Consider the following 20,480-nt stretch of genomic DNA (forward strand, 5'->3'; position numbering starts at 1 on the left):
GTATAGTATGTAAACATGTTTTTATTTTAAAAGCGATTAACCACAATTAATCATTTTGCAAAAATACTTTTAAAATATTTTAAATAGTGATATACAATGACTGAATGTTACTGAGTGGTTAGGCCACTGAATTTTAGATTGTTGCTAGGGTGTTGCTAAGGTGATCTGAAAAAAATATATATATTTATTGCAGTTAACAACATGAAGTGCATTAAAGGTTATATTACATACATAAAGTTTCTCAAACTGGGGTTTGTGATGAAACTGCAGGGAGTTTAATGACTAATAATTAATTAATTTAAAATTTAAATTATTTTAGTACAACAAAACCAAAAGATCTGACCATTAACCAGAACAAGAGAACATGCAAATGGATTTTTTACCTTTAATTCTCAAGTAAATATTTTAGGTGAGAGAGGTTTGGCAATCTCTGCATTATATGTAAATAAGTAATATCATGAATTTTTATATTTTTGAAAAATTCTTACAAAGACATATTAATAATTCAAATTCAAACGAATGTGTTCATTAAAATCCTTCTTAAGATTTAAATTATTTTTGTAAATCCAGTGGTTCAGAGTAATTATGACCACCTAACTAGTGACTGTGTGAATGTTAACAATACTGGAATATTTTTCGAACGTTGTAGAAGTCTTATTTAGAGAGCTCTTTAAAGATATAAAAAAGAATTTGAGAATAAATACATGAATAATGTATTGCAGTAGTGTACTGTGTATGTGTACCCCACGTAAGTAGAGTATATTAAAATCTAATATAATCTAATTACAAGTACTTTTTGGAACCTGTTTTCACATATAACAACACATTTTACAAGTTACCCAGCACTGGACTGAAACCAGACGGATTGTCCAGATTTTGATGGGTTTACCTTGAAAACCTCGACAATGGATTGGGATTTTTTTAAAGGAAGTTTGTACAGTTAAACCAATACAGCACAGTTAGATCATATAGTTTTGTGACTGTAAAAAATATTTGGCACTAGATACTAGTACATGGATACATCATACAACTGTGCGTCATCTCAAAACCTGCAGCAGAAGTCAGTTTATTTATCAACAGTTTACGCGGCGTTGTAAAATATATATGCTTGATTGTCTGAAAAGCTTTATTAGTAGGCTATAACTGCAAAAATGACTCAAATATGCACATTGTTTACCTACCTGTGCGCGCTTGTCAGCCGATGAAGTCTTCTTCTACTCGATGTCGCTTGGAATCTGTAGGCGCTCGTCGACACCTAGCGGTGATGTTGAGAACTACACACGACAAAAACGGAAGTGCCACATAAACGGAGCGCTATCTATCCGTCTGTCATTCTTGTTGACGTTGGCGTTTGCTTTCAGAACGCTGGGTGATTGGATCGTAGATTTTTTTTCTCTCTTTTAAGTAGTTTGAAAACCTGTTTTTTTTTTAAATCGCGCATGGACTGCAGAAAAACTGACACTATTTAAGAGAGATAAAAACTCAATCTATCCACTATCCTCCAGGAATGAACTTCGTCGGTGCATACTTTCGTTATGTCATTGAATTTTATTCATCTGCATAAATAAATTTAAAAAGGTGCGTGCGTGATTGCACTCAATGCGCACCTGTAGTGAAATCAGTATGTTTTTACCAATCTTCTTTAAAAGGGTCGTTGGGTGATTGAGTTGATAGGATTCTTTGGGGTTTTAATGAAAAGTGTTAAAATGTAAAAGTGTTTTACATGTGTAAAAAGGTTACTTTTTACTGTTGTGTGATTTTTAATTATTATTATTTTTTTTTTAAATTGACCAAATTGCAACTTCATCGAAACAAATGCGTAATTAATATTTATTCAAAAACAAAATATATTTAGTTCAATAAAAATGCTTGTCACTATATTCTGTATTATATTTTAAACACAATAGAAGTTTATGAACTTATTCAACTAACTGCATTTAATAAAAGAGAAACAATAATACATTTTAACTTAATTTCAATTAGCATACAACGAAAACGTTAGTTTTTTCTACAAAGGAGCACTCTTTTAAAAGTATGCTGAAGTTTCAAACATTCAGTCCTTCGTAATAAAAAAACAAAACAAAAAACAAATCAGTTTCCCAGTTGAATTGCTTCAGTCCGAGTGCATCTTCATCAAATGTTAGTGATTTTTAACCAGTCCAAATGTCCTCTATAGGTCAGGATGAAAGAAAGTTCATCTCTCTGTTATAGGTGGGGAGAGGCTCGGTTGTTCTTGCGTTCCTTTTGAAGATCAAAGGGAACACACTTCTGAAGGCCTTTCTGAAGTTGGCTCCCATGAAGGCGTAGATCACGGGGTTTATGGAGGAATTGGAATAGGACATGCAGTGAGCCCAGATCTTTAGTTTGTAGAGCGTATAGCTGTGACTCACGTCTTCAGAACAGAATGCTTGTAAGAGAATCAGTATCTGGATTGGACCCCAGCAGACCAGAAACAGCAGCACCATCACAACCACCATTCTGGATACTCTGGTCCTCACCGCTTCAACCCGTTCTGCTGACGTCTGCAGCTACAAAACCAAGAGCGCTCTTATCCAAATGCTTTCATCAGCCTGGTTGCATGAAAACGCGTCCAAATAAAAACTAAAACCTGTTGTTTTGATGCACATGTGACACGTACGTGTTTGCCATGCAATTAATACGCTGTTTTTGAATGCATATGATGCAAAATTTGTTGGCATGCACATGAAATGCAGTCTTAGAGTACATAAACTAGGGTCACTACCTACAAATTCAAACAATTTAAGGTAAATCGTATGTATTTTACAAGTTGAACACCTACACCTGAAGACCTACACCTAACCCCTCATCAGGGTCTAGACAAAAAAAGTGAGTTCGTATGAATTAGAAATTGGTTGTGAGATAGCATTGGTCGTTTTCCCTTTACTTTCCTTAAATACCCTTCGAAAAAAGTTCACAACATTAAGAACAGTGTTTATTTTTACCGCACTGATTCAGAAGGGTACCACGATCTGATTATCACTTACATAAAGTTGAATCGTTGGTATGGCTTCATTTGGGGCGATATCGTACAATTCAATGCATGTTTAATTGATATTTACATTGAAAAGTTTACCTCCGTAATGCAACCAAGCGGTCACATCCGTACCTGGTTACAGCCTTGAACGGGTTCCACTGTGGCTTGACCCATGCGTTTCAACATGAAAGTGTAGCACAAACAGATGGTGACCAGAGGCAGCAGGTAAACGGCCAAGAAGGAGTAAAGAATGTAAGCCCTCTTGTGAATGAGCGAGGGAAATGCCTCGGTGCAGTATGTCTGCGGACCGAACCAAAACCAAGACTCCGTGTGCTGATACAACGCTATCGGCACTGAAAGAAGCAATGAACCTGCGTTAAAAGACAACAAAATCATTTATTTCACCACCATCGGAACATTTATTCTTAAAACATGCATAACTATGATAAGACGATAACTATCGGAAGCGATGATATTGGGATTCTGATTGAAATGATTTCATACATATCCAAATGGTGGTGCATACGGAGAGAGCCATCTGTGGTGTTCGATGACGGAGGGACTGTAGTGGATAGACGGTCACGTAAAAACGATCCACACTCATTGCTGACAAAGTGATGCAGGTTGCCTGTGCAGTTACCTGTGAATTCAAAGACTAAACTACGTAACCATATTCCACATCCTGTGTAGCATGAGTAGCCTTTAATATTGTAGTTTAGACACTTTTGCAGCCATTCATTTTATTCAACTATATGTACTTTTTCAGAGAGACGCTATCTGGACAAAAGTACAGGGCCACCTGAGCGTAACATCAACAGGGATTGTAACGGCATTGCATTGTAAATGCATTCGGAGTTGGTGCCTCTTCTAGGTCAGACACTGATGTTGGACCAAAAGGCCTGGCTCACAATCTCTGAAAGGTGTTCAATGGGGTTGAAGCTCATCCAGACATGTCTTTAGAGAAAAGGGCCTTCCTCAGACAGTTCCTACAAAGTTGGAAGCATAGCATTGTCCAAAATGTCTCAGTGTGCTCAAGCATTCAAATTTCCCCCCATTGGAAGTAAGAGGCGTAGCCTAACCCCTGAAAGACTGTCCTATCATATCCCTTCTTCATAAAATATTACAGCTGGCACAATGCAGTCAGACAGGTAAGGTCTGCCAAATAGACATGCTTGTATCCATGTGCTTTAATCTAATCTAACCTGGAACGCTCACATGTTTGCAAAGTCTGTACGCTTTGAGCCAGAGAATGTTAGAAGATATAGGACAGCTGGTTGACCGCTTTCTCAGAAAATCGCGTAGTGTTTAATGCATGCAGCCTCCAATTTTTTTAGCTTCAGGCTTCGTTTTTTTCGGGAGCAAAGGACTGATTGAGCTGCATTCTTACGTTACACTACACTTTGAAAATTTGCATATTGTGAAAATCCTCCTCCTCTTAAATCATGTTAATTTTTTACTTAAATATGACATTTCATGAAATTCTCCTTTACAGAAAGATTATAGAGTAAAAATGCTCTCACCTGTTGCAGGTAATTGACCAGTCGACACATGAAGTCCCCAAATATCCAGCTAGGAAGACTGTACAAAGTGGCAGTGAAAGGAACACAACAGACCAGGAAAAGGATGTCTGTGGTGGCGAGATTAACTGAAGAGAAACAAAGACTGTTCACTAAAACAACGTCAAAGTAAATATGATATTTGGAGAAATGAGGAATCTTTGATACCTATGTAAAGGTTTGTAACGGTTTTCATCTGCTGGTTTTTGACGACTACATAGATGACCAATGAGTTACCCACCAAACCTACAAACATAATGAGGGTGAAAAACACTGGCACCAGCCAGGCATCCGTCAGTGGGACTGGGCTTTGATATCCCATGGGATCGGATTGATTGCAATCATGAATATTCGCTTCATTGTTGCACGAGATCAGTTGAGCAACCTTACTGGTCCTGTTACTTTCTGCCATTATACTTGCATGTGTCACCATGCTGATAATAACCTGAAACACACAAAAAGTATTCAATCTTCAACTTCTATGAGTAAAAACTGCCAGTGTAGCAAGATAAAAAGTTTTTGTATCTTAATACAAGTATATCTCAACATAATTAAGTTTTTTTTTGTCTTAAATATCTTAAGTCTAATTAAGCAACTAATCCCAACTCACACCTTAACCCTGTCGCCCTAAAATTGTAACAATTTCTGCAGTGTACCATTAAAAGTCAAATGACTAAATACAGAAAAGTCTATAATTTACTAAACACTGAACTCTTTACTATCTTGCCCTGTTAACACTCTTAAGAAGTGAGAAATGTTTAATTAGTTAGATTAATAGCATATTGGCTGTTTATCAGCGCTTATAAAACACACATTAATACTTTATTCTGCATGATCATATTTTGGATCTCTTACTCATAACTAAACCTAACCACATATGTACGATTAATAAGCAGTCAATTAGAATTTACTGAGTCAGAAGTCATAGTTTAATTTATAGTGAGAACTGGACTTTAAAAAAAAGCGTGTCCCTTGTCCTAAATTTTAAGAAAAACATTTGGATGCAATATCATGCAATATTAGCTTACCTCTTTCAGTAACCTTTGGTCTTATTAGAAGGAAAATATTCTTCCTAAGACATGGTTCAATCCCACGGGAAAGCAAACGTTTTTAAGCTGTCCGTACCTCTTCTTCTTCAGCAGTGAAGTATCACACATGGGCTGAAAGCATTTACTGTGTGGCAAGTGCTGCACAGGGGAGGAGCTACATTATACTAAACGGGATTTAGAAAAGAAAACTGAGATCCAGTCAGGATTTAGACTGAGACTGCTATCATTAGAGTTACAAATGACCTGCTTTTATCATCCGATCGTGGTTGTAATTCTTTATTAGTGCTATTGAATCTCACCATTGACCACAACATTCCTATCGCTCTATTCTCATATTTTAAACTATTCAGTGCTTTGACAATCTGTATTGAAAAGCGCCATCTAGCTATCACACAATTACACTAATGGTATTTGAGGATTAATTTTGTTATTGTACAACTACAGCGCTCTTGGTGAGCTGAACACTTAGGTAGTAAAAGTGAAGTTTTGGCTTTCATAAGAGAATATCTACATGTACACCATTATTAGGCATTTAAATGAAAACGAAGTTTTTCCCCATCTCACTTGTTTATTTTTACGTGTTAAAGTGAGAATAAACTCAATATACAAAAACATTTCTGAAACTTCAAAAAAAGAAAACCTCTTTTTCTTTTTTCTTGTGGAGGCCCTTGTCATTAGTTTTTCATCTTTAAGGCCATCCATGCAGTGAAGTACTTTGATGCACGTGATGGAGCATTGTCTTGCATAAAAATCTAATTCTTCTTGAAAGATGTAGACTTTTTCCTGTACCACCGCTTGAATAAAGCGTCTTCTAAAAAATGGCAGTAGGTCTAAGAGTTGATTTTGAGACCATTTTCAACCAAAAAAAAGATCTAACTAGCTCATCAGCTTTAATAATACCTCTACCTTGCTGGCATCTGAGTCAAAATGGAGCTCTGTGTCTATTACTGATCCAACCACGGGCCCGTCCATCTGGTCCATCAAGAATCACTCTCATCTCATCAGTCTTCAGATATGTCTTGGACCATTCTTCACGTTTCAACTTATGTGTCTTGTTCAGATTTTCAGCCTTTCTTACCTTGGCCACGTCTCTAGGAACTGAACACCTTGTACTTCTTGGCACTCCAGGTAGGTTGCAGTTGTGGAATATGGCAGCACTGGAGATAATGGGTTCCTGGTAGCTTCACGTTTGATTCTTCTCAAATCTCTGGCAGTTACTTTGCGTCTCTTTTCTTCTCGACATGTTTCTTGCCACCCTGTGGACTAATTGCTACAAAACGTTTGATGGTTCTGTGATCACACAACTGACTTTCAGAGTCAGTTAAATCTCTTTTTTGGCCCACTTTTCCTGTGGAGATAAATCTCCTTAGTAATTATGCACACCTTGATATAGTGTGTCGATCTCCTTCGGCCACACCCTCCCTCATTACATAAATACACATCACCTGATGTGCCTTAAATCCAATAAGCATTCAAGTTTATATAGCACAAATTATACAACTATTTTTGAGTAAATAATTCAGCTTTTAGAATCTGTATTTTTGAATAAATTTATGGCGTGAATAATTCAGTGACTTACTCATAAAGGCTTGTCATCAAATATAGGTTTAATCTGCAAAAAGAGTTGCTGAAAATCTGCAGACAATCATAAATCATTGTGAAGCATTCTGTGCAAAAAGTCGAGCGAGACACCTGATTATTAACTTGTACTTGTTTTGTGAATTCACCTGGTCCTTCTTTGCTGAAGACCTCTCTAAGCCAGGCCTGCTCAGACGTTGGCAGTGATCATGTACAGGTTATGGGACTGTGGGAAGGAGATCTTTTGCAACCACATGGTTGCTTGCTTTGCGCGGTACTTAATTAGCAATGGTTCGTATCGCATACCAGAGAAAGCTTTAACGTTTGATTTCTTCATGAACACACTGCATCCAAAATCAATCCGTTTGATTTCCATGCTGTCCTGATTGACCAACAGATTTTATGGATGATTTAATTATGCCTCAAAATGTAGCCTATTTTGCTCTAGTTCTCCTTCTCAGCCTAAACCAGATTTAGCAGCTCTGGGTGAAAAAAAAAGTGGATAACTGAATTCAAATGATTTGTTTAAAAACAGATTCATTCAGGACTGAAACCTAGCACTGCTGTTCTGAGACATGCAAATGTTCCGGTTCAATTTTATGTGGAACTATTTTTGGAACAACAACACATGTCTAAAAAGTAAATTTTTGTTTGTTAAACTGCTGCATAAACCAAAAGGGCAAATAGTTCTGACTCCAGACTACAGCACATCACAGCCAGCAGAAAAACAAGTATGGAAGTTCCATTAACTTGAAATCATCTACTGCTTACTGATTTTGTGATACAAGTTCTAATTTGTAGTAGGTATTGTAGAATTGATGCCAGCAAATAATTCTTCAGTTATTCAATTAATAAAGATAAGGCTACTTCACAAAACAACCGTGCATCTTTCTATAAGACTGTTATTCAGTCCGAGTCTTCAAAGCTTCATCATAAACACTTCAGCTGGAGTCTGTAAGAACTGTACTACCAGTGTTGAACAATATCATAGACACCAATAAAATCGAAGTCAAGGACATTTCCATAACGAACATACAGTTTTCTAGTTATGACAAGTCCTTAAATGCTTCAACAGAAAAGAAATGGCTGAGAAATTGCAGAGTAAAAAAAAAAAAAAAAAAAAAAAAAAAAAAAAAAAAAAAAAAAGGTTTTATCCCTGTATTACAAACACAAAGAGTGTGACCTCTGAAGAATCTTCAGAATGACAAAATTTATTTTTATTCCTGCAGCATTCATCGGATCTTCACTGACCCGACAGATGTCGTATGTGCCACTGTAAGCATCCCCTGATAATACAACATAAGTTTGCTAACAGTGCCAGCTAATAGTCAAAAGATAAACATTTTATGACGAATGAGCTCTCAAATTAACTTCTCCATCTTTAAATTGGAATGCAATATTTCATAGTGTACTACAATTGTATTACATTATCTTCTTTTCAATTAGTGACAACATGTTTTGATTCAGTTAATTTAACTGAGCTGGTGAATTATAAAATGTTATCTAATATAGATAGTTTCCCCCTATTTTTCATTATGAAAAGCAGAAATGAAAAGAGTGCAATTTCTTTAAAACACATTTCTTTACTGCAGTCTGTAGTGAAAACAAATCATACCAACAACAACTTGGTTTCGGCTAGAGATTTACAACAGACTACAGCATGACCGTGGAAACAGGTCTGCAATTTAATACAAAAACATGTTTTGCAATCATATGCCTAATGACAATTATAATTAACAGTACAAAAGGGATTAAAATCAGCACTTGCTATTGGGAGTCCTGTAAATTTGTCTTTTCTTCGATGGCCTGTTTGACGATTTCAGCCAGCTTCAAGCGGTCTACTTTGTCTGAAAAGGATCTTCCTGCGAAGAAAGAAAAACGTAACGGATTGATGTTACAATTAATTAGAAATTACGCAATAAATTAGTCATGGGATGGCTTGTCTACAACATCACATTTAATTTGAGAATGATTTCATTTGACTCGACCCAATCTTTCTGCTACTGCCAAGTACTGGTTAGGCATTTGACTTGTTTTAGTCTTTATTCACTTTCAAAATGAATTCATTTCAAGCTCTTTCTTCATAACCAATTTAGCATCTTAAGCGCTGAAAAGTTTAACAAAAAACGTAATTGAGATTTTGAACTAAAACACTAATCCTGTATTTCATTCACATAGAACTAAACCCAGCAAGCTCTTACCTGAATCTGTCACTCTATTGTTCAGCTGCTAAGCAAATACTTTATGAAATTTAATTGTAGTCTTACATTTTTGTCCATCCTGTCATCAGAAGGTCAAGAGCATTATGACCAAAAACAACTACTCTTGGTCTTGACTGTTAATAACCAACATATTAACATCAGGATACCATTTGAGGTCATAAGCAATTAAAAATCCATTGATTAAAAAAAGTAAAACTACACACACACAAACACTTACCATCCCAACTTAACCCTTGCAATCCATCTCTTAGTAGTTTACAATCTCGATTGAATCGCCATGCTTCATGCATAACTTCATTTAGCTTCTCATCCTCATTGTCACCTATAAAAACAGCACAACGATACTGTAGAGTTTTTAAATCGCTGTCCATACGGCAACAGCTTGGAAGATCAAATGCGTGAATTGTGTGAAGGTTACACATCCAAAAACGAATGTTTCTTTCTTTCTTGTAGTAAATATCACGACCAGAGTCAAACGATTATCTTCTCTGCCTCGAGTCGTTAAAGCATAATCTGTGGATTATAAACACCTCAAACCAACTATACATGTCCGTACGTACCAGCCTGTGGTAAGATGCACTGTGCGACTACGTCTCGTAATTTTTCCAGAGCCACGTTGGTGTCCTCCGCCTCATTCTCAGGATCGTTGATGAAAAGTTCATCGTTAGGTTTGGTGCTGCACGAAAGAGAAATCAAACACAGATCTATAAGTGCGTTCTGATTTAAAAAGGACAGACAGAATAATGGCAATTAAAGAAAAAGAGCACATCAAAAATTAAAGACTCACCCAAGTAGCTTTCTCTTTCTCAAAATGGGGTTGTTGACCGAGTTGAGTGGCTTTAGACTGAGATTCAGGTCCTGTATTCTCATGTTGGCCAGCTGTTCAGCATGAGCCTGTTGAATTCCAGCCACAACTGCCTGAATAAACAATATAACAACTTATATTGGTGATGCAAATATAGAGACAGTACTCAACATATGAAAGGTACTGCAGCAGATGGGAGGAGAAATCATTCATGTTTTTTTTCTATGAAGAGTCTATTCCGAGTTCAAGTTTTAACCACTGAAATTTAAATTTTTTGACAGCTCTGCATGTTTGCTGCATGAAACCACCAGTTTTCACAATGGTCTGAATGAAAATGCAAATGCGGCGTTATTTAAGCAGTAAAAAAGAGAGAATTATTCTGTGAATCGTATGGGAGTCTTTAAGCAAATAAGGTAAGGATAAAAGCATATTACAAGACAATGAAAGCGTTCTTTGACCTTGCATGTATGTCAACCTGTTGTTGAGGACTCCCAAATCCAAAATATGAACCTTTCATAACCCATAACAGAGGCACTTTAAACATCTGCGGACACTACTCAGCTAAGCTTTTAAATGTCATCTTTTGCTGCAGCTCACCTTGTCCATCATCATTTGAGCAGAAGGAAGCACATTGTCTAGCGCTTCAGTGCAGTTGAGCCAGGGATGGGCCAACACTCCCTCTATGGTTAGTCTCTCTTCGGGCTTCACTTTAAGTAACCTTAATGCAACAAAATATGTTAGACCTGAGTAACAAAAGCATTGGTTTACACCACTGAAATTGAGCAGCAGTTTAACTGAATTAACATTTTTTTTTTTTCAAGACAGACTAAAGTTGTGGACTAAAAATAACAGTTGGATAAAAGCACCTACTAAATCCATAAATATTTTACAATATTTAAAGCACCCTCATTGAGGTTTTAGCTGCAGGTCAGATGTGCAGATACATTTTTTTTAAATTGAAATTGTTGCCAATTTTATTGTCAATTGCTCAAAAAATTATTTTATTATTTTAAAACTCACCTTAATTATTTAGCAAAATTTCTAAAAGTTTAATGATCTAGCAGATCTAGGGGATGCTGTAGAGTCCCAGCCACAAGATTAAAAGATTCAATAAATGTTCTTTGCCCTAAAAAAGGAAGCATTTTTGGTAACACTTTATAATAACGTTCAGTTGCAAGGCATTCATAAGTGATTAGTTAATGATGAACTAATAATTTAAAAAACATTCATAAGAAATAAACAAGTTATGTTTTACCAATTTATGTATGTTTTGTTAATGAATTCACAAGTCCTTTACAAGTGCTTTTGTGGCCCTAACGTAACTTCCTGTAGACATCCCAATAAAATAGAAGTCTTTCTAGAGTAGATTATTTTTTTGATAACAAGCTAAATATGTTTGCTGCGTAAATCAAACAGATTTATTAAAAAAATGCAAATTCATTCTTTAAGCACGAGAAAAGAAGGATTTCCTTGTAACGGATGTAGACACAGCAGCTCTGAGCTTACGAACGCTGCTTCACATACAGGAGGAAATGAAAATGACACAGAAATACAGTGATATAAAAACACCCTCGCCTTGGTTTGTAACCAGCCTGATAAACAAACAGACAGGAAGTTGATTTCGGGTCTGATGAAACCGTCTATACATTTAGTAATACTCTAAATCTTGTTGAAAGTTAGTCAACTAAATTTGTTGATTTAAAATGTAGCTAATTTTTTTTCCCAGTATAGTTACTAGTTAATATATTATTAATCACTTATAAATCATTGAATCGTTAACATTGTACTATTTTATCTATCAACACATGAATAAATAATTTATACCACTTTCTGCATCCCATAATTTAAAGTGTAAACTACTCATCAGTTACAAACCTGCTTGGGTGAAAGATCCACCAATGAGAAGTAAATCATTTAACAACTGATTCAGGGATGCAGCAATTGGTGTAAATAATTTATTCATGCTAATTTATTCACGTTTACGCAACAGGTTTTGGTACTGCAGTGTAAAGTGTGACTGATGAGGGTTACACAGATGTATTCTCTGACACTGATGCAGTACTTTCAACAATATGACATAATAGTACAATAATGACATTTCAATAATTTATAAATGATTAATATAATAATATATTAACTTATTAAACATTTTTTGTTTTTGGTTACCATCATTAGCATATTACTTAATCATTTGTGAACACATAGTCTTACATGTTTTGTAAATGATTAGTTAATCATCTAATCGCTTGTAATTGATTCATAACTCCATCCACAAAACATAGATAAACATATCTAAATCAGTTCATAATTAACTAATCACTTCTAAATGCCTTACAACTGGACATTATAATAAAGTGTTATGGTAATCTTTTCTTGGAAATGGAAAGACACTCACTTGCGGACAATGTCCTTGGCCATTTCAGATATTTGACTCCACTCCTCCTCTGGGAAGTCAAAGCTACCAGTCATGATTTTTTTGCGCATATCTTTTGGGATGGTACGGCTGTGGTGTTTGGAGTAAAACGGAGGATATCCGCAGAGCATTACATAGACGATCACCCCTAAGGACCACAGGTCACAGCTCTAAAGAGTGGAAAAAGGAAAAAGAAACGCATTGGTTTCACAGCAAGCAAGCCAAACACCTTCGGTCAATTCGTGTGACAAGGCTAAAATGACAAAATGAGAAACTGGGGGCTACACCGATACAGATTTCATGATACAATTTACCATAAAAAACTGAGACTTAAGACAAATTAAAAATTAAAAAGTAGTCTTTTCTCAGGCAATATGTTGCATGTTTCAAATAAAATAAATATCTTAATTTAAAACAAATTGAAAATGAAACGAAAGGCATTTTACGATCCGAACAAAGATGCAGAACAAGCGGCTTGAGCAGTTTTTTTTTTAAATTTAATTTAGATTGTATAATTAAAAAATCTAAAGCAAAAACAGAATGGTCCGACTAACTTTGTGAAACTGTACCACCTAAAATTTCTGCACCAAGCAAAAACAGGAGACAAGCTGAATGAGATGCAGTCCCTCTCTGACAGCGGCACTTAGGGAACAGTACTTCATAATTTACTGCTGTAAACAAAGTAGAGCTGTGCTTATAAAGACTACTGTAATGTGCGGTATACAGGGTTAAGATGAAAAGAAAATACCATCTAAACTGTCAGTTCTGCTCAGAGATGCATTCATATAAGTTTTTGCCTTTAACCACTTTTTTTTAAAGGAGGATATATCTGAAATAACGCAGATATGGAAATTTTTTTTTAAATGGTAAAGCCGTCTTCAATCTGAGTTCTCTCTTAAAGGTCCCATATTGTACACCTTTTTGGAGTTTTATTATAGCCGTTGATGTCTTTACAAACATATATTCCAGTATAAGTAACTAAAACTACCTCAAAATGTTTTTACAGCTCCTCTCTCAGGAGCTCAGTCAAGTCGGGTTGATTTTGGCCTGTCTCCTTAATATACATGAGCCTATCTTCTGATTGGCCTGTTTTTTTTATTTATGCAATTTACATCATATAACTTTTCACAAATAGTCGTATGTAAACAGAAACTTTTATTTTGGATGCGATTAGTCACTTGATAGAACTTATAGAAAAGGATGATTTTGGATTTTTTTTTTTTTTAACAAAGCATACCTTGTTGTATGTGTAAGGAGTGGGTGAGGTAGGTATAATTCCAGACTTTTCTTTCTGGTGGCGCCTCTGTGCCTCCAGCACCTAGTGAAGATTGTTAGTTCACATTAAGTCATGAAGTTGAGGAAATCAAGGAAATGTGGATCAAAGGAAAATAGGATCAGGGAAATATGACTTTCACGATTTGTCCCCTTTGAAAGTAAGAATTATGAACAATCGACTTTTACATCTAGAAAGTGTCATTAAGGTCTTACCTGCGGTGCTACATAGTACGGAGTGAACTGTGGGGTCATTAAATCACCTTGGTCAATTTTGGCAAAGCCAAAATCACACAGTTTTACAGGAGCATCCTGATGGGGTAGTCAGACACGAGAAATATGATTCACAATATGCCCTGAATAACATTTGCTTCATTTAGAAAGATTCTTAAGTTTAAAATTATTCAAGCGATAAGGATTTTAAAACATTCACCAGTGAATTGTCCTTGAAGAGCAGGTTCTCTGGTTTCAGGTCTCGATGTGCAATATTTAATGAATGACAGTGTTGTAATGCAAGGCTTATCTGTAAAAATGACAAACGTTCAAACTACTTGATGTGTATATAAGTTAGCATGTTTTAACCAACTATAATATCAATATCTACACTACTTATAACAAATGTAATTGAAAACAAGTGTACTTGTTTAAAGAGCCCATGTTTTAGTTAAGTCATATGTTCCAAGCATTCTTATTATTCTAATTACTTATGTGATCATTCATTTTAAAATGTAAAATCATGTTGTTTAACGGATAAAACAACCAGCACAAGTTTACAATTATGTTAAACATTCAAGAACAATTGTTTGGTCATGTATGATCCCCAAGCAAGTCATACTGATGGAAACAGTGGTCAATAAACATGTCATGAAGTTGTAAACACAATCCATTTTTTCCCAGCATTGCAAACATTTATACATCCATGGATTTAATATGGTCATTCTCTCCATGTTTTGGACCTTGACAGGAACGGGTGATATTTGCTAAAAAAAATTTCCACATCATAGGATACTGATATTTATCATGAAATTCATTTATCATTACCATTAATGGGAAAGGAAATGTTTCGTTTGTCAATCCTTCAGAATAAATGTTAATGTACACTTGTTATTTCACATTTAAACTTCACAGAGCAGTTTCTTTTAATATAGGCTCCTTTGAAATGCAATTTAATTTGCCACGAATTCTGTATTTTTAATTTTATCTTTAAAAATGGTGTCATATAAAATTATAATTTTTTTTAAATGTAACCAAATAAGAATTTAACAATTAATTTACAAAACAATATATATATTTTTTAATACTTTTTAAAAAGATACATGTTGTTTTGTAAATTAATCTTTTATTTTATGCCAAATAAAACACATCTATAACTTAAAACATGAAAAAAAAAAAAAAAAACCAATAATTATTATTCTGCTCTGGGGTGAAATTCATATGTTCATGTCCTCGTATATTGAAACAGGGATGCTTTCATTTACTGCATTTAAGTTGGTCTAGCGTGACAAAATCATTCATTCACAGAGAACATGCAGACTACATCTTTATTCCTGCTGTGGGATTAATCCATATTAAGTAAAAATGTCCAGAACTCTCAATTTTTGTTGGAAGAATTGGACTGTAACAGCTGCTAATAGTATCTCCAATACATTCTTTCACCATCGAGTGAGCTGCTATGTCACCAAAACAAACTCCAGGACAAATGCAGTCAATTCCACCAAAATATTACGTATTACCTCCAGAGAAAAGTCTGCATTCTCATTATAGCCTTTAACTGTGAAGACTGTACCTGTTTAGTGACCTGGCTGGCCATCTTCTCTGTAAAGTGCTTGTGCTGACTGATTCTGTGGAACAACTCGCCACCTTCCATCATTTCCATGACAATCAGTAACCTTGCCCTATCAGAGAGAAGCAAAGAAAACAGCAGAGTATATATTTAAATGGTTAGAGTGTTATCCAACATTTTCTTGTACGTTGCGTGCACTGACGCTGTTGAACTCCTCTACCTCGGACTGGATTCATGGGGAAACTGAACACTGTTGGCGTACACCTCCATTATTTTCACAATGTTGGGGTGAGAGGCGCACATCATGTGAAGCCTAACCTGCAATTAAAAATCACAGCAAAGGATTTAAAATTGCACTTGATGTTCTTTGAAGTCTGACGTTTCAACTGATTAACCTCGAACACAAACAAAGAGATGATGTTCAAATAAAAGAAACTAAACCATGCACATGGCCCAAAATACCTACCTCATTGCGGGCTTTGGGTCTGTCAATCAAGATCTTCAGGGCAAATCTTTCTTGTGTTGACTTCTTCACACAAACCCTGGAGAGAAAAACTAACGAACTTGTAATAATATAGCTTGTGATAAAACAGCATCTAATAGCTTGTAATGTAAATACAGCTTTATAACAGTATATCAAACTGCTTTCAAAAAAAAAACCTTTGGAAAGAAATCTCAGTAGTTTCAAAACATACAGTAATACGCAACGCAATGATCATTGAGAGATGAACATGCTGGACAGATTAATCCCAAATAAATCCTAGATATGTCAATGTCCCCAATGTTTCTAGCTGGGTTACGTTCTGGAGCTTAGGAAAGGATTCAGAAAGAGATATTAGTTCCTACAGCAGGAACAAAGCTATTGACTTACTTCTGCTAGTGGAGATTTACAGATGAATGAATGAATACATTTCTATCTAAAGAATAAAAAAAATCCTTTCAGCTCCCCTTCAAACTGGACATAACAGCGTACCTCACAGGACCACTGATCCCAGCTCCCAGCTTCTGTGTCCAATTGATGTTATACTCTTCCAGGATCGATGTCTCCTATAACAATTACATATAGTATTTGGGAACAGTTCGTTCAGTTCACTGATTTATCGGCACAACTTCTAAACGGTATGCATTATTATAGATGAAATAGATTACTTGGCCTCCATTTAGAAATTGCATTTTGAATCGTGAGATGCATAAAACTGAAAAGGCTTTAATGCAAATGAAAGATGACGGTCTCGGTAGAGGCCATGACTAGCGGTATTCAAAGGGTCAACAACACAAAATGTAGTAGAAAAAACATGTATTAAAGGGAAAAGTCAGACTCACAACTTCAATAAATTGAAAAGAAAGTGAAAAATGAAAATCACAATTAGTCAAACGTACTGCCATTGTACTGCTGAATTTAGCGTATAGTAGTGTTGTTGCCATTTTAAACGACCATACTGCATTTGTTAAAATGTATGCAAAAATCCCTTACAAATGATAATGATAAAAGCAATACGAGGAAACGCACAGTGAAATGTTTCGGGGGAAACCTCTGTTTGCTCTCAATACTAAAGCCGGGTCTGTAGTTGCTCTCCAGCCAGTGGAAAGGCGTACTGGTTCTTAGAGGTCTCACCAGTCCCACTCACTTCTAAACTAGCTCCATCACGCTGGTAGAAAAGCTGTATACGTCCTTCGAAGTCTCGTCCACCGAACAGCTCCAGTCGGCCGAAAATAGAGTGCGGTTTCTCAAGTTGAGTTCTCAAGTTAGAAGGTTTTTATGAACCCCCCTGTGGAGCACTTTTAATGACGTATAGACCGCTTTTTTTTTTCAAAACAGTACATTTTTAATACAGCACTGATTGTGTGAGACCAACTGTCGTTGAAGAAAGTCGTATACAAACGGGATGGCTTGAGGGCGAGTAAATCATGAAGAAGTTTTCGTTTTGGGAGAACTACCTGAGTATATTGAGAGTAGACAGGAGTTTCCCAAGCTTGTCCCCATCAGTCTCTGGGAACTGAGGTTACTTCATTTATTTTCTGAAAACGTATACAAATTAATGCATATTTAATTATGTAATTTATGGTAAGATCTGTGGTGTTTTGCCATGGTATTACTGCAAACTTATATAAAAGTAATTGCAGTATAGGTTTAATTTGGCCACACAGATTATAAACTATGCACATTTTTGTTATCGACTTCATTGCAAATTCAACCAGGATGTTCACTATGTGGTCCTGAATCAATGCCTCACCTATTTTATACACTCCAATCAGTCTCATAGTGGACTAATTGTATAACAATGTTTCTGTCCCTGCTGTTTGCATCCTGTGCTTGTTGTGGAAACATCATATCTCCAAATCTAAAGAGACTTTTGTACCGAGAGAAAATGATGAATCCCTGTTTACATTACAAACAGAGAGAGGAAAAAAAAAAAAAGATCGGGTTATTCCTAGCAAACAGAGAAATATTTTCTCAATTCATCATGCGGACTACCTTATTATTTTGTAATGTTTATGCTATTGCGTATTTGTAATAAAGCTTTTGCTTGTTACAAATGTTACATGTACTTACTATAATAACAGCCGTAAAATGATGCATAATTAGATACTATGCAATAAAAAGTGTAATTACTAAAAAAAAAGTGAACCTTAAAATAAAGTTACCCTTCTCTCGGCATCTTAATGTTACTTGCTATAAATGCTGGTACATTTGCACTATTGGTTGCATATTCTAACTCATTAAAAAGCACTTATTTCTCATTTCGATTCATGTAAATACGTATAGCGCCATCACGCGTCTCAGTTACGTACTGCAGCGAAAATGACCCGAGATGACTTCATTATTAAAAATGCTGTAATATTCTGTAATACCAGAACACAGTGTTCCAACTGTTTCTAGGTCAGCTGTTTTTTGATTCCTGAAATTGCATTTTTACACATGAAGCTTTAAGATACTACGCACATATAACATGTTCAGCTGTAACTGACATTCAATTGTTTGTCATTTGTAGCCGTTTGACAAGCGGGATAACGTACGTTTACACACAGCAGTTCGCTACAGCAAAGCGTAATGAATTAACTGCGTTATCACGAGAAGTTGCACAAATGCGAAGACATAGCCACAGACTTCATCTTATTATTTATCCGCCTCACCTTTATGAATCTGTCCACGCTGGAGTCCTCAGACATGGTGTTGACTGTGGCACTCGCCGATCTTCACTCTTTGGCTTCAACAGGCTCGTACAGGTGCGATCTTACCTAATGTTGGCGTTGGACGAGGTCTCGAGCGCTAAGATGCCTTCTTATGTGCAATTTCCATGCTGTCCGATGAACTTTGGAACACCAGCGCCTTTCCTCGTTGAATGCGTAACTGGCATTAAACGCGATACGCCGTCAAACTTCTGAAAGACGGTAGGGAAGCGATAGAGACGCAAGTTTCTGAGACTATAACGTTACGTGCTCGGCTAACATCTCACGCGCGCATTTCGCAGGAAAAGCGGCTCAGACCGGCCGCCGTTCACGTTACCGTCCCCCCGGCCGCTATCCGCCGTTCTTGACAAGAGAGCGACGAAACCGACGGACAACAAAAGCGGTAATACCCCGTCGGCTGCCCGTTATCAGCGGCAGCAGCAGTTAGCTTTGAAGCTCGCGTTTACCTCAGATGCTAAATCTCGCGCTTATTGCGTTACGCGAGCGCACGAGCGCCTCGATTCCACCGATTTCCGTTCGACTATCCAGCGTTAAGCGGTTAACGGTGTTTTGAAAAGCACCATAGAGACCAAATACCGTCCTGGGTTTGTTTGCTAAGGCGCTAGCGCTACCTTTGATCCGAGGCTGGGGAAGATAGCTCTTCTTTATTATACGCCACATTCTGCGACGCGGGCGCATTCCGCCACCTAATGCAGAGGAGCTCGGTCTGACCGACCGCTGCAGAAAATAATGCGGGGTCCGTTTCGAGTCTCGAGTCGTTCCGTATGTAAAAGCAATTCATGAGATCTTCAGTCAGAAATGTCATTATCGCAATCCGAGCGGTCGTCTTTTGTCGTGTCTTCACTATAGCAGCGTGAGGTTGGAATCGTTTCGTAATTTCAGATGAACTGATTTTGATCCACAGATTATTTCAAAAAGACTTTTACAAAGACCGATTTTACAGTACCTTCTTATCGCACTGCAAAGTAGTGATGTTCTTCGTCGGTGTTTTTGCCTGTTCAGATGTTTAAAGATTCTTTAATCAGTTTACTTGAGCAAGGGAAGCAACGTAGGCTGAGTCTTGTTTTATGAGAAACACCTCAAAATTAAGTTTATGACTTAAACAAGTGTCTGTCAAAGGGTTCAGAAAAATAAACCCAATTCAAAGGGAAAATGAATTTTTTTTACCCATTGAAATACTGTTTCTTGCTTTATTTTGTGACTTTATTTCTTAATTTTCAAGTATGATTTTATATATATATATATATATATATATATATATATATATATATATATATATATATATATATATATATACACACACACACATATATATATATATATATATATATATATGTGTGTGTGTGTGTGTGTGTGTGTGTGTGTATGGTTAGAGATGACAGAGTAGCACTGTTGAATATTTATAATTTAAAATAAATGACTGTAAAATGTAACAAAATTAGTACTTTGTTAACTTGTCTCTCTGTTTATCCTCAACCTAGAATATAATTAAACACACATTGTTTGCCACTTTAGAACTAAAGAACATAAAAACTGATAAATATGCATGTGTATTATAACAATCAATATACAATTATTTTTAGTGGGCAATCATATATAGTAAATACAGCAAAAT

At 36.1% G+C, this 20,480-nt stretch overlaps 2 protein-coding genes across 6 annotated transcripts; both read right to left on the reverse strand.

Annotated features, from left to right (window-relative positions):
* Window positions 1-1,910: 1,910 nt before the first annotated feature.
* kiss1rb (KISS1 receptor b) lies at window positions 1,911-8,300 on the reverse strand. 3 transcript variants are annotated; one of them, XM_043239076.1, is made up of 7 exons: window positions 7,328-8,300; window positions 6,679-7,235; window positions 4,720-4,996; window positions 4,516-4,640; window positions 3,500-3,635; window positions 3,128-3,366; window positions 1,911-2,528 (listed from the first exon to the last, which is right to left on the reverse strand). In XM_043239076.1, exons 3-7 carry the CDS (start codon window positions 4,982-4,984, stop codon window positions 2,178-2,180), a joined length of 1,116 nt encoding a protein of 371 aa, XP_043095011.1. In that variant the 5' UTR covers window positions 4,985-4,996; window positions 6,679-7,235; window positions 7,328-8,300; the 3' UTR covers window positions 1,911-2,177. The 3 variants fall into 3 exon arrangements, with proteins under 3 accessions (XP_043095011.1, XP_043095010.1, XP_043095008.1); XM_043239075.1 differs by having other exon boundaries at window positions 6,679-8,300; XM_043239073.1 differs by lacking the exons at window positions 6,679-7,235; window positions 7,328-8,300 and adding an exon at window positions 5,580-6,669.
* A 68-nt stretch (window positions 8,301-8,368) lies between these two features.
* On the reverse strand, window positions 8,369-19,933 carry mapkapk5 (MAPK activated protein kinase 5). Of its 3 annotated transcripts, XM_043239070.1 has the most exons (14): window positions 18,809-19,927; window positions 16,647-16,720; window positions 16,140-16,215; window positions 15,894-15,991; window positions 15,677-15,785; window positions 14,324-14,413; window positions 14,107-14,202; window positions 13,856-13,936; window positions 12,601-12,788; window positions 10,803-10,923; window positions 10,188-10,318; window positions 9,961-10,076; window positions 9,618-9,722; window positions 8,369-9,040 (listed from the first exon to the last, which is right to left on the reverse strand). In XM_043239070.1, exons 1-14 carry the CDS (start codon window positions 18,842-18,844, stop codon window positions 8,946-8,948), a joined length of 1,416 nt encoding a protein of 471 aa, XP_043095005.1. In that variant the 5' UTR covers window positions 18,845-19,927; the 3' UTR covers window positions 8,369-8,945. The 3 variants fall into 3 exon arrangements, with proteins under 3 accessions (XP_043095005.1, XP_043095006.1, XP_043095007.1); XM_043239071.1 differs by lacking the exon at window positions 9,618-9,722 and having other exon boundaries at window positions 18,809-19,933; XM_043239072.1 differs by lacking the exons at window positions 16,647-16,720; window positions 18,809-19,927 and having other exon boundaries at window positions 15,677-15,789.
* Window positions 19,934-20,480: the final 547 nt, after the last annotated feature.

Source organism: Puntigrus tetrazona, chromosome 5, assembly GCF_018831695.1.
Source record: "Puntigrus tetrazona isolate hp1 chromosome 5, ASM1883169v1, whole genome shotgun sequence".
NCBI classification, from domain to species: domain Eukaryota; kingdom Metazoa; phylum Chordata; class Actinopteri; order Cypriniformes; family Cyprinidae; genus Puntigrus; species Puntigrus tetrazona.